This window comes from Carettochelys insculpta, chromosome 1, assembly GCF_033958435.1.
Source record: "Carettochelys insculpta isolate YL-2023 chromosome 1, ASM3395843v1, whole genome shotgun sequence".
Taxonomy (NCBI): Eukaryota; Metazoa; Chordata; order Testudines; family Carettochelyidae; genus Carettochelys; species Carettochelys insculpta.
In genome coordinates, this window is record NC_134137.1 from 301,535,004 (window position 1) to 301,549,024 (window position 14,021).

At 42.8% G+C, this 14,021-nt stretch overlaps 1 protein-coding gene across 2 annotated transcripts in view; it reads right to left on the bottom strand.

The window, feature by feature from the left end:
* TMTC2 (transmembrane O-mannosyltransferase targeting cadherins 2) overlaps window positions 1-14,021 on the bottom strand; it is a 383,570-nt gene that overhangs the window by 54,909 nt on the left and 314,640 nt on the right. For both annotated transcript variants that reach the window (XM_075012210.1, XM_075012200.1), the window contains one exon: window positions 6,792-6,873. In XM_075012210.1, the coding sequence (XP_074868311.1) occupies window positions 6,792-6,873 (82 nt within the window). The remainder of the gene's footprint in view (window positions 1-6,791; window positions 6,874-14,021) is intronic.

Sequence of the window (14,021 nt, forward strand, 5' to 3'; positions counted from 1 at the left end):
CATTTCTCTAAAGGTAACAGATGCAACATATCCTCACTTTTGAGCCCAAGGACAAAAAAGGATAGAGGCTGCCACAAATTCCATTTCTAAATAAATCTGTCTGTAGCATGGGGCAGCAATGGAATTACAGGAACATGCTGGACCAAAATTTTCAACCTTGACATTATGCACTTAACTTATAATACTGAGACTCTGAACAGCAATTAACAATGAAAAATGTATTTAATACAAAATTTGGAAACCAGATGAAACATCAGCTGTAAGCTGGTAACAAAACGTTATCTCTCTTTCAGGACTTCTTCGTGCTGGGAGCATGGGAGAAATCACCAACTTCCTAGAAAGGTCAGTTTTTATATTTTGTCGGTAATGTATGTATGTATAATTCTTGTGAATTACTTATATCTGACTGCAGGATTAGCTGAATGTAGCATATGCAGAGTCAGAAACAAAACAAACACACGTATCTGTTCCACTGGGAACACCAGATGCTACATAGTGATGTGTACTGGTAAATTAAATTCTCCAATGAATTGTGGTCAGAACTAGACAGATGCAATATGTGCATCAACACAGCCTCTGCCAACTTCCCCATTCCAACCCTTGAATATCTCTACTGGGGAAAGAAGTTTGCAGAATTTCGCACAGAAACCTCTATGAAGATGACGAATGGCAGGAATAGTGGTCCTGTTATAAAAATATCACACACATTTCTTCAATGTATTTAAACAACAAGCTTTTATGCAATATGTAAGCCCATGGGGACAGGATCTGTCTTTTATTGGTATGTACACTTCTTGCATAATGGACTTCAGATCTGTGATTGTAGTCTCTAGTTATTACTATAAGTACACACAGTAATTTAGAAAAAGCTCTGCTATTCAGCACTTAATTAAACAGAAAACTCAGTTGACCAGCATTTCTAAAATCTCCCAGTACACATTTTCAACCTAGTGACCAGGACTCATGTGCAATTACACATTCTGCATTATTTTCATGTACAAGAGGCAGAAGACAAGTAAGTCAGCTGATATCAGGGATTTATTTAAAAAACTCAGCTTCCAGGGCATGCCATAGGGTTATTATGGTTTCAGACAAATTTTCTGCACCATCTCCATCTACAATGATAATTAACATTGATAATGATGACCTCGAGGCCCTGCAAGATTCTGAAGTGCCTTCTGAATCATAAAGAAAGATTACATTATCTTTGGTATAGTTTTAGTGTTAAGTATTGTGACAGGGTGAGGCCAGCAGATTAATTTAAAAGGGGAGAGAGCGGAAAAGAGTGAGGAGATTCAAACAGGCAAGGAGGAAGAGAGTGGGGAAGGTGAATAAAAACATCATCCAACAGCAGGGAAGGTGAGCAGCTCCCAATGGGACTGCATGGAGCTCTCTGCCCCTGGAAAACTTGGGGCTCTGCTGAAGGCTGGAAAGACTGGTTACTTAGCTTGGTCAGACCATGGGGCTCCTACCCACTGCCCTTCGAGCCCAGGGACTGGAGCCTGAACCCCAGCAAGGGCAGGTGGACCCTATACCTTGGGACTGTGGACTGAGCAGAGATCTGGGACCTTGGAGTGAAACTGACCCTGCCACAGTATATTTCAGTGATCTGAGTGTACGCCATGCCCTGCCCATAGATATATGTAGTTTCATAAGATAGTTTTCTGTACAGAAGATTACCTGTACACGCCTGAGCAGGTCAAAACCACCAACAACTCTGTGGTGTGGTACTATTACAGGATTGGTGTGTACCTGTACAATAATTTATACTTTATTCATTTTATTGTACTCTAATTCTTTGACAATTAGTACTCCTGTGGTAAAGTATAACTGTCAGTTAACCAGATTATTTCAATTAACTGACACCCTCTATTTCCCCAACATATCAGGTAGCAGAGCTTTTATTGCAAATTTAGTTCAAGGAAGATATTTCTAAGTTCCAAAACATAAAACAATAATTCTAGAGAGAAGTGTGTGACAACATAATGATCTCATTAGATTTCCAACGTCTCTGCCCCAATCTATATCTAGTAACTATGGTTTTAGAAGTGCTTCGGACTGTAGTATGTATCACTACCTCCCTGAAACTTAATGGGATAAGTTAAGGAAATATTCTAATTTTTGGAAGCTGCGAATGTAATCAGTAATCAAGTAGAGTGATGCTATATTAAGAAATGTGCGCATCTTTAAGCATAAGCAGTCAAGTCTTTATTGATGTTCTTGAGACAAATAAAATACCACAATATAGAACAAGGTAATTCCTGATCACTATCATAATTGGTCATCTCAAAATCCCTTTAGATGTGATCATTTGAATGAAACAGCCTATTTCCAAACAAGTTGCTAGGTTAATGGCCACAAATGCTGGAGTTTCAAAGTTCAGTGTTTCGGCTTCCTTAACACAATGGGCTATGTTTCCTGAGAGATGCAGCACAGATAATGCAGGCTGCAGTAAGGGAGGCAGAAGTACAGTTTTATGTCCATTTTACATTGCCGGGCTTCTGAGCTACTGCAGGACTGAAACAACCCTTGGTGCGTACTCATGGAGACTGCTCTGAATCCCAGAATTCAATAGTGATGTGCGCTATGACCATCCCACCTGCTCATGGCTCTGGCCTGCAAACACCTCTGTTCTGGGAACCTATAAAGGTGGCAGCATAGAGGTGCTTCACCTACAATGGGCAATCTCCCAAGTGTGACTCATTTGTGCCCCTCTAGACTATCAAAGTGGTATATGGTAGTCGGGCCATCAGCTGGGTTAGTGTTTGTAACCTCACCTGTCCTTCAGTACTACAGCATTCTCGAGTTTTAATGGAAATTTTCAGAAAACTAGATGGTATAGGACTCCTCTAAGACCAGCTAACACTGATTGACTCCTTACTTTCCGCCTAACCAATTTGTCAGCCATCATGGGGAGATTTTCCAAAGATGCAAATGGATGTTGGGCAGCCAAGTGATTTTCACTGGATGCAAACACCCTTTGTTTTCCTCGAAAGTCTCCTCTTATAATGCAAAAGCATTCTTATTTCAGACATAAATGGGAACAATTTTTTTCTATTTTATCATGAATACTTAATTGTACAAAACAAGCTCCGGTCCTAGCTTCATATCAAGAGCAAACAGCTAAGCCAATGATCCTCCAAAAAATATGTACTGGAGCTTTCTCTTGGAATGGATTAGTTCCTGATCTCCCCTCAACACCATGTCCTTAGGCAATTTAAGCACATTCTCGTTTTCCTCTTTGTCATTATTCTCTTCTTGGCACATGTGCATTCTCTCTTTTTATTTCCTCTTTTATAAGTTTTTTGCTGAATCTTGAGTCACTCTTGCCTGTAGCCTCTGATAGCTCTAAGTCTACTTACCTCACTGGTTGCGACCTTGTTTCCACCCAATAGCCATTCAGGAGTTTCACCCAAAGTTCAGCTGAATGACACAGGAGAAGTCACTGGACTGGGTATACGTCTCACTTTTTAGGTTGGTATTGCACAGGTGAGCTGCCAGCTACAACAGATGCACTATGACCATGAGGGAAGGTGGATGGCTTTCAGTGAGCTACCTCCTGCTGTAGCTAATGACTTGGCAACACATTTGCAGAATGCAGTAGGAGATGAGGATCTGCAGTCCTCATAACTTACTTCACTCACACTGATCCGCTCCTCTATTCCTCCCTGAACTAGGCCGTTACGCTCAGGTTGGTGAAACACTGAAACACACATTAACAAGCCAGTGATCTGGAACTATGCTTTCAAGTGAATTTTCTAGCCAAATGTGCCATGGTGGTGCTATATATAAACTCATGGGTAACTCATCATGCATTCTTGAATGTGTAAACTTCAGACAAGTTCACATGAAAAAATCATCCTGATAGCTCCAAATAGAGACCACAAGAACAGCAATCAGAGGAAGATATAGATGCACCCATCATGCCCAAGCCCAAGTCATATATCTGCATTGAAGAGCATCTGTAGTCTGAAAAAGCAGTGCTGCTCCATTAACACACAGGCTTTTGAGTCCCAATGATCACCCTTCCAATTTGGTTCCTCAGAGAGGTGTACATTTTCTAAAGCAGTTGGCACGCTCCCTATTCTTTTTTTTCCAGTCTGTCTTCATGTTTAAAAAGTAATCTAAGTTTTACATGAAAAGTATAGATATATTTCCCCATGATTTAGCGTTTGACTTATGGGATATAAAGTATATCTATGACAAGTTGGTAAACTAAATTCATGATGGATGTGTAGAGACAAAACAGACACAGTGGCTGTGTCTACATTAGCCCAAAACTTCGATATGGCCATGCAAATGGCCATTTTGAAGTTTACTAATGAAGCGCTGAAATACACATTCAGCACCTCATTAGAATGCCAGCAGCCGCAGCACTTCGAAATTGATGCAGCTCGCTGCTGCACGGCTCGTCCAGACAGGGCTCCTTTTTGAAAGGACCCCACCATCTTCGAAATCCCCTTATTCCTATCTGCTGTTAGGAATAAGGGGATTTCGAAGTCGCCAGGGTCTTTTTGAAAAGGAGCCCCATCTGGACGAGATGCATCAATTTCAAAGTGCCGCGGCTGCCGGCATTCTAATGAGGCGCTGAATATGTATTTCAGCACTTCATTAGTAAACTTCGAAATGGCCATTTGCATGGCCATTTCGAAGTTTTGGGCTAGTGTAGACATAACCATGTGAGGGTCCACTAGAACTTCATGATGAATAACTGATAAATACTTTGAGCTTCCTGAACAGGACTTTAGGACAAGCAAAGAAAAGAATACCCCAGAGAATCTGTTCCATGCTGACAACGAGCTTGGTGTCCACAGTGAAAAAAGCTGACATGAGCATTATCTGCTCTTGGTTAATTGTATGTCAGTATGCTTTAATACTATTGGTGTCAATGAGTTATTCATTATTTCTGCTGGAATTTCCAAGAGAAGAATTTGATTAATAATCAGTAAGGCTCACTGTGGAGATCCCATGTTCTGTAGCAGTGGATCCTCAAGTTCTTCAGCTGTCTCCAGATCCTCTGTATTAAAGTAGTCCCACTGAAACCAGAATATTCCTAGTGCTCTCTAAATTCTGACTGTCCTATCAATTCTCACAGCAAGAGTATATTCACAGTGAAAAGTGCCCTCATGCTTGCAGAGGGAGGGACATAATTTTTTCCTTTAGAATGTCTAAGCAACGATGCCTTCTTTTTTATTTTGCTGTAAAAACAAAAGACCTTATCAACGGATCACCTTAAATTATAAAATTTACTATAGCAGGATTTATAATTTCAGCACTGTACTGTAGCAACACAGAAATCAATGTATCATGGCTCTGTGGAAGGACAAAACAACCTCACATGGCTCTTGAATTACAGTAACACCAGAAATTGTATGCATTTTCACTGTGCAAGTGTAGCAGGGAAACTAAATCAATGAATAAAATAGGAAAACATGGAAAATATCATAGTTACAGGAAAGAGAAGCCTGAAACTGCAGTGAAACATACAGAATCAAGTTGATTGTAGGGCCAAATTTTTGATAGCTGCCTGTCAATTTGCAAACACAGATTTCTTTGACCACCACATGTGAATTTATGGGCACAAACCAGACAGGCATATACAAATTCATCTACATGGACACAAAACTTATTTGGGAGGTAGGTTAAGGATACTTTAAAAGTGTGCACTACCATGTGAACTGCTAGAACATACAACACAACAGCTGCCTCATTACTGCAGCCTATTGGAATGCATTCCAACAACAGGGAAAAATTAAACATGGGATTTAAAATACCAAATTATACACTACATTTGAACCAATCAAATAAAATGTCACCGACAGAGATTTAGAAACCACACAGTGAAGTATATAAACAAATAAAGTTATGATTGGTTAACTATACCTTCTATTTTTATTATTGCCATTTTTGTGCACCATCCCCGTGGTTGTTTTACTTAAACCCTTTGGAGCCAGAAAAAGAAATTAAAACAATATACAAAAATATACATACTGTATAGCTGTTTTTCATCATCAAGCTCCCCAGCTAAGATTAAATGTATTCCCCATACCCATATTTTCCAGGGGGAATTACATAAGTCATATTTTCTGACTCTTCTATTATCAGTTTTAAACTAGAATACAAGGCAGCTCAGAGAGTTAAATATTTTTGGTTTCTGGGGACCAATCACATCTGGAAATATTTTTTTGTAAATCTAGCAAAAACCATCTATGTGAAGATATAATGATACCATCACCCTCAAATTAACTGTGTTCTTTGCATCACTTAAACACGTGATTGGCTTAGTATTAAAAAGGTATAGCCAAAGCCTTTTCAAATGCTTGTCTGTTTCAAGCCACAAGGAAGCTAGAGGGAAGGCAGATGTACAGCCCATAACTACTTACTAAGAAAGAGAATCTTAGCTTTTCTGCCCTGATAGACACTATGAAACAACATTTAATTGCCCACCCACTGACAGCAAGCATAACTCAGCCAATGTTGTAAACAAGAAGAAACACATTTATGAAAACTTGTTTTTAGTAGTTTGGTAATATTCACCTTCCTCCTTTCCCAATAGAGGGATAGCAATTTTGAAATTTCCCTCCCAGGCGGAAATCTATGCAAAAATCTAAACATACTCAACTCTCACTTTGTTGTAAATACCAAATTGAAGTGGAGATGAAATTCTACATCACAGGTAAATTTCTTTTGCTTAAAAGAAGGTATTTTGCCAGTAGCAGTTTTAAAGTCTTTAATCACCCAATGATATTAACAACAAACCTGGAAAATGTATCTATCACTCAGAAACTCACCATAATGCATGTAACCATTGCCTTTGGTAGGATCCAGCTGAATAGCCTTCAAAAAGTACTTTTCTGCTTCACTCTTGCGGCCCTTAACAAGAGAGAGAGAGGGAGAATGGATTATTTTAACATGGAGTCAACATGGAGCCATTCTGTACAGTCTACCATATGCTCATACACATTCCAAATTCCAGGCGCTAGATCAAAAGAGTTATTATTATCATTAGAGTCAATGTAAATAAATACTAATTAAACTGAAAAAAACTTCATTAACAGAAGTCAAGTCTACATACTAAGATTCCAAGGCCAGAGGAGACCGCTGCAATCATATAAACTGACCTCTTATGTAACACAGGCCACAGAACTTCTCTGGAAAAAAAAACACACCAGAGCAAGTGTTTTTGAATAAACATCCAATTGTGATTTTAAAACTGGCAGTCATGAAGAATCCTATGACTCTTGATAAACTGTTCCAAGGGTTAATTACCCTGACTTTCAACAAATTCATTCTTCATTTCCAGCCTGAATGTGTCTACCTTCAGCTTCCACTACTCCCTTTTTGTCTTAGGCTGAAGAGCTCATTATCAAATATTTGTTGCTAATGTACGTATTTATAGGTTGTAATCGAGTCACCCCATAAGCTACTTCTTGTTATAATAAATAGACTGAGCAACCTGAGTATCTCGCTTAAGGTTGCATCTGTACTGGAAGATATAAAGTGGTTTCAGTACTGCTCCATGAGTGAAGCAGTGAAATCACTGTTGTGTGTCCACACTGTCAGCTAGCAGTGCAATAGCATAACCGCACTTGCTGTGCTTGCAGTGGCATTCACAGTGTCTCACTCTGGGCAACCATCCCACAGAGCAATTCTTCCTCTTCTGCTGATGAAGTTTGTGGGTAGGTGGGGGGCAGGGTGGGAAGGAAAGGTCTTGAGGCATCCTGGGTCCCATCCCAGTGCCCCATGGTGCATCGCTTTGCATCCCAGCAACCCTTGTGCTTCCATCCTCATATGGGGCCATCTTTGGAGAGTTTCTGTGCTGCATGTTTGCAACTGTTGAAGAAAATTCTGATAGGTCTCACTAACACATTATGAATGGCAGTCAAGTTATTCCTTCTCTGCAATGTGATAATATTAATTTAATATAATATATATGGAGATACACATCTCAGAGCTGGAAGAGACCTTTGGAGGTCATTGAGTCCAGTTGCCCACCATCTTGGAAAAGCTAAGCACCATTTTCCCCCTCCCCCCCCTTTTTTTTAAATTTATTTGCCCCAGAGCCCTAAATGGTCTTTTCAAGGATTGAACTCACAACCCAAGATTTACCAGGCCAATGCTCAAACCCCTAAGCTCTTCCTCTCCCCTGTATACCTAAATCAAACACTGAACTTTCCACGCATCATGCAGATAAACATGAGCTTCTTTCTGACATTCATGGAGGTGCTGACCACAGTACAAAAACACTTCAGGTCTCAGGAAACAGGCACGGAGTGCTGGGAACACACCTTCATTAAAGTCTTGGATAATGAGCAGGGGCTGCAGAACTTTTGGATGAGGAAATCCACTTTTGAGGGACTGTGTGATGAATTCACCCCCCACCCAGCAGCACAGAGACATGAGCTTGAGATCTGTCCTGCTGATAGAGAAGTGTATGGAAATTACAATGTGGAAGCTGGTGACTCTAGACATCTACTGATTGCTCACCAATCAGTTTCAAGTGGGAAAGATGACCTTTGGATTCCTGGTGACAGAAATGTGCAGGACCATCAATCATATCCTGCTCTGAAAGACCATGGCTCTGGGCAATTGGTGTGAATTTGTGGGTGGCTTTGCGCAAATGGCACACATATTCCAATTCTGCCATCACACCACTTAGCTCCCAAGTACGCTAACTAGAAACAGTATTTCTCCTAGGTTCTCCAGGTGCTTGTGTATCACCATGAGCATCTCAAGGGCATCAGTGCAGGATAGTCTGGAAAGGTGCATAAGGCATGCATCCTTCAGAAAACTGGTCTGTTCAGGAAGCTGCATGCAGGTAGTTTCTTCCCAGAACAGAAGAGTACTGTGGGGGAAGCAGAAATGTCCACTGTGATCCTGGGAAGTCTGGCCTACCCCTTAATGCCATGGCTCATGAACTCACATCCTGGAAACCTTGAAAAGCCGGAAGGAGCAGTTCAAGAGATTGAGCAGGTACAGAATGACTGTGGATGACTGTGGCGAGTGCTTTTGGCCATTAAAAAAGCCCTCTGCTGATGTTTGTATGTAAAGCTGGACCTGGCCAATGACAACATTCCTATGTATACGGCCTCATGCTGTGCCCTCCATAATATCTGTGAATGGAAACATGAAAGTTTCACTCAACGCTGGACTGCCGAGAGCTAGCACCTGGAGGCGGAGTTTGAACAGCCTGAGACCAGGGCTATTAGAGGAGCACAGCATTGGACAATAAGGATCAAAGAAGCCTTGAAGCAACAATCTGATGTTGAAAGCGAGAAGTATTTGTTGACAAGCATGGGAGTGCATTTGTTGCCATGCCATTGGGAGACTAACTTGTCCCAATAAGGCACTTAGTACAACAGTGCCTGTTGCTTTGCTGGTATGTTCGGGTTTGCTTTAGTGTATTGAAATAAATAATGCTTTTAAACCAAAAGAATTTCATACACTAAAAATAACAAATGTAGACCACACTCACAGCATGACAACTGCAGTCGAGGGGGAGCAGGGAGGTAAGGCTGCAGAACCTTTACAGATTTGTGTATGGCCAGGTATCCCATGCAGCCATACTGTCTGATGTGCTGTGTAACGGGTCAGCATTGAACAGGGCTTAATTGCATGGGGATGAAGGCGCAGTACATCAGGTTCCTGAGGGAGTCTGTGGGGCTGAATGGTACAGTAGCGGGTGTGGAGTGCACCAGGTACTGACTGAGGCAGGATGCCGGGCAAAATGTGTTCTCATGTAGGGTGCATGGAAAAATTTTAGGACATTGGCTGCAGTGGAGGGTGGTCACGGAACTGCTCCATCTACAGTGCTAGCAGCACCTGGAGCAGGTCAGCTTGGTGCTCCATAACGCTTGAGAGCGCCTCCATGGCTTCATTCCACAGCTCAGCATTCTGTTTCCCCCTCCACTTTTCACTGTCCCTCAATTCTGTCAACTCTTTCTTTTTAGTAGCAGTTTGTACCATAACCTCCCACACCAAGTCATCTTAACTTCTCCCAGGAGGCTTCCTTGCCCTGTGCAGGTGTTTGGCAGGTGATAATAAGGAAGGCTGGGATCCCTAAATCAAATCTGTGAAGACAAAACACTAATTTTTACAGAAGGACCATTGTTAACACTAGACAGAGTACAGACACTATCCAGTTTAAACACAGACATTGTTCACATGCCTATCACTGACTGGCTGTCTTAGGGTGAGCAGTCACAAGATCCCTACAATGGTGAGTTAACCATTCTGGCAAGGGATTTCATTGTGGCAGGTCTTTATTGTAGCCTGGGCAAGCGTGGCTTGGGGAGAGACAGTACTGCAGGGGGGCTCTATAATAAGTGATGTCTGCACATTTCCATAGGCTGAAGTAATCCTGGAAGACATTTTGCTGCTGAGAACGAGAAAGGAGGGTCTTCTATGTGACTTGCAACTTCCATCCCAGCTCTCAAATGGCTTGCCTGTGTACAGCAATGGTGCATCCCTTGACAGCACAGTGGCATGGGAATGTTATCCTTAATAAGACAGTGAACACAGCAGCTTTGCCATGAAAGCTGCAGATGCAAATCACCCAGCAACTGAACTACAATGAGATCTTAAGACCAATTACTGTGAAGTGGGAGTCCATCAACACCCTACTCCTCATCTGACTGGCTCTGTGTCAGTACTAAGACCACACCTCCCGAAGCCTCCTTTCTCCAACCTGCCTGCTCCAGCAACTTGCTTCATCACTTCCTGAAATCAAAGCTACCTACCAGGTGTATCCTCTGCTCTCTCTGCTTCCCCAACCTCTGATTGTGGCAACCAGCTAGCCTCCTCTGGGGTGAAAATGGACCCCGACTGCATCTATCTGTAGACTCCAAGGCGCCCTCTGGATCAGGGTCCACATGGGTAACCTCATTCAGGATTTTCTCCTCTAGACTTGATCCACTCTGGAGTGGCCCCAGACACCCTGAGGTATCTATGGGGTCTTTGGAATGGAGGTGGGATCATCCCCAAATATTTCATCCAGCTCTTTATAGAACCAGCAGGTTGTGGGCACAGCGCCAGAGTGGTGGTTTGTCTCTCTCACTTTGTGCAGACCTTTCACAGCTTCACTTTGACCCTGCAACTGCAGTGCATCTTGGTCATGCCCTCGCCCCCTCACTTTTCAGTCATGCATCTCGAGAGCTCCCTGTATGTATCTTAATTACTACAGCTGTTGCACAGTTGGGATTGGACAGCCTCCTCTCTCCAAACATTGATGAGGTCCAGCACCTTTGTGTGTCTCCAAGTAGGGGATCTGCTGGTGTGTGGAGCTGGCACAGTTAATTGTAATGTGAGCTGTGCGCTCAGTGCATCTTTCTCAAGCAAATAGGAAGAGGACTTTCTAAAGTCCAAATGAATGCAAGGGGCGGATCTGATGGTCAGCCACTTCAAGGGAGGGCAGTAGAGTTTAAACCAATGCCAAAAGAGATAAGAACAGACATTGAGGGCCAAGTACAGGTGGCCTGCAGTACACCATGATGTCCACACCGGCACCCCAGTGCTGAATCCACAGCGCTGGAAACTTTATGCTTCTTGTCAAGATGGTTGACCTAGAGTGCAGCAACTGGGGAGTTAGTGCACACTAAGTGCCTCGCCAGTATGGACACCTTGGGAGTTACAGCACTATGAGCTGATTTACTGTATTGTAATTTACCAGCATAAACAAGGCCCAAGGTATGTTTTTCAACCATTCTTTGACTCTTCTCTGAAACCTCTCTAATTTAATCAACATCCTTCTTGAGGTGAGGATGCCAGAACTGGACAGAGTATTCCAGCAGCAGACGCCGCAAGAGAGCCAAATATACAGGTATAATGAGCTCTCTACTTTGGTGACAGCTTGAGCCCTTCCAGAGCATAGAATTCCACAAAACTCAAATGCCAGAAAACCAGGAAACAGAAAAGTTACATTCACATAACTATTTTTCCTCCCTGGAGATGGCAATTTGCCATGAACAATTATCTGCATGCACTACAGCTGCATTTAGTGCAAAAGTTGTAGCTGCACTGAACAGTTTGAATGGCGAAGCAGTGAGTAAGGCAGGATGGTGGAGGCATATTTGGAGAGGGGAATTAGTTTGAGGAGCCTAAGGGTATGTCTACACAGCAAAGTTATTTCGAAATAACAAGCCACTATTTTGAAATAACTTTGTGAGTATGTCCAGACTAGGAATAGGGGCTATTTCAAAAGAAGCTATTCCAGAATAGCTTTTTTGGAAATAAAGCTGTTGTGTAAACATAGTATGTTGGATTAGAGTCCCTGGAAGCCCTGCTCTTTTGTCATTTGGCTCTAATCTGAAATAGGTTCTACTGTGTGCAGACACTATTTTGGAATAAGGTTTACTTATTTTGTGGCTCCCTTGTAGTGTAGATGCATTACTCTGGAATAGCTTATTTTAGACTATAGTAAACCCTTGACATACGTGGCTTCAAGTTGTTTGCAACTCGCTGTAATGCAAGTTAACCACAACTTGACGCTGCTCAGCAGCCCCTTCTCCCTGCCTTCTCCCAGCCTTGTGGATGTCAGGTTGAGAGCTGTGCAGCTGGGAGAAGGCAGGGAGAAGGTATTTTTAGCTCACCTAGTTGCCTGTGGCTGCAGGCAGCTAGGTGAGCTAAAATCTTCCCCCTGATGCACGGCTGTCAGCCGCACCACTGGGGGAAGGCAGGGAGAAGTAGCCAGGAAACTGACCAGATCTGGTGGGGTGTTCAGTTTCCTGGGTCTGCAAGTGGAGGAGAGTTGAGAACCAAGTGGTAGCCTGGTTCCCATTTCCCCCGACATCTTGCGTGAAAATCTGAGTTACACAGGGGTTGCATGAACACAGCCTACATGTAACTTGAGGGTTTACTGTAATAGCACTGGAATAAACTATTCCAGAAGAACTCTGTAGTGTAGATGTACCCTCAAACAGCTGTGATTGTGATAGGATGCTATCTAGCCACTTCATAATTACAAGAAAAGAAGAGAAAAGAGGAGACTTTAGGAGCTAGTTCACATCACTTGGAAAACTATGCAGTTTACTTTAGTAGCAGGGCCCTGAGGGGCAGAGGCCTCCCCACAGGAATTGTCAGCAGGAAAGTGAGATGAGAGACTTGTTTACAGAGGTAATGATGGGAAGGGAAAGCTCAGTGTTGAATGATAAAGTGTGAAGCGGTTATAAAATTTCACAGGTGCAAGTATTCCAGCATCTGAATACACTATGGCTGTTTCTACACTTCACTATTACAGCAGCACAGCTGAATCAGAACTCTCCAAGGAAATGAATAGCGCCTCACACAATAATTCTGAAATACACCAATAACTCCATTCATGACAGCAGATGTTTTCCTCTCCTTTCCCCAGTGCCCGTTTTCAGCTCTTCCACCAGTGTCTGCAGTGCGCTTTTGGTGCATGCTCACAGTATGCCCGTTCTCACATGCAGAGAGGAGTTTCCCCAGGACCTGTGTGCACAGCCGGGGGAAAGAGGAGGAGAGAGACAGAGAGACTGCCCAGAAGGACAAGACCCCCCAAATCTCAGCTCAAGTGAGAGGGAGCAGGCCCCATAGAAGGAATGAAGGTCCTCATGCATCTCTCCCTTTATTTTGCCTTTGCCATTCCCCCACCCCCACCACGGCTCTCCATCTTCTCTCCTACCCACCAATCCCCACTTATTCTCCCCTCCATAATCCCCCTCACAACACACCAAAACTCTCCTCCATATTTCTAACTATTCTTTCAACATCCATCACCCCCTCACAGCCAGCACTTGCAGGTATTACTTGGTTTCCTTTCATAACTAGTTTCAAACATGTTCTGCTACATTCAGATGAAACCCAAATTCTCAAAAATCAAACATCCCCACCCCCGACCCACGAGTGTTTTGACAGCAGCAGATTGCAGCGATATGCCCCCTTTTCAATTTCAGATTTGTGCCCTGAATCAGAACCAAACTCGTAGTGTCCCTTTGGCATTGAGTGAATGACTGAAACAGTGTCTCAGAGACTTATAGATTCAGTGAATCTTAGGTGCCACTCAG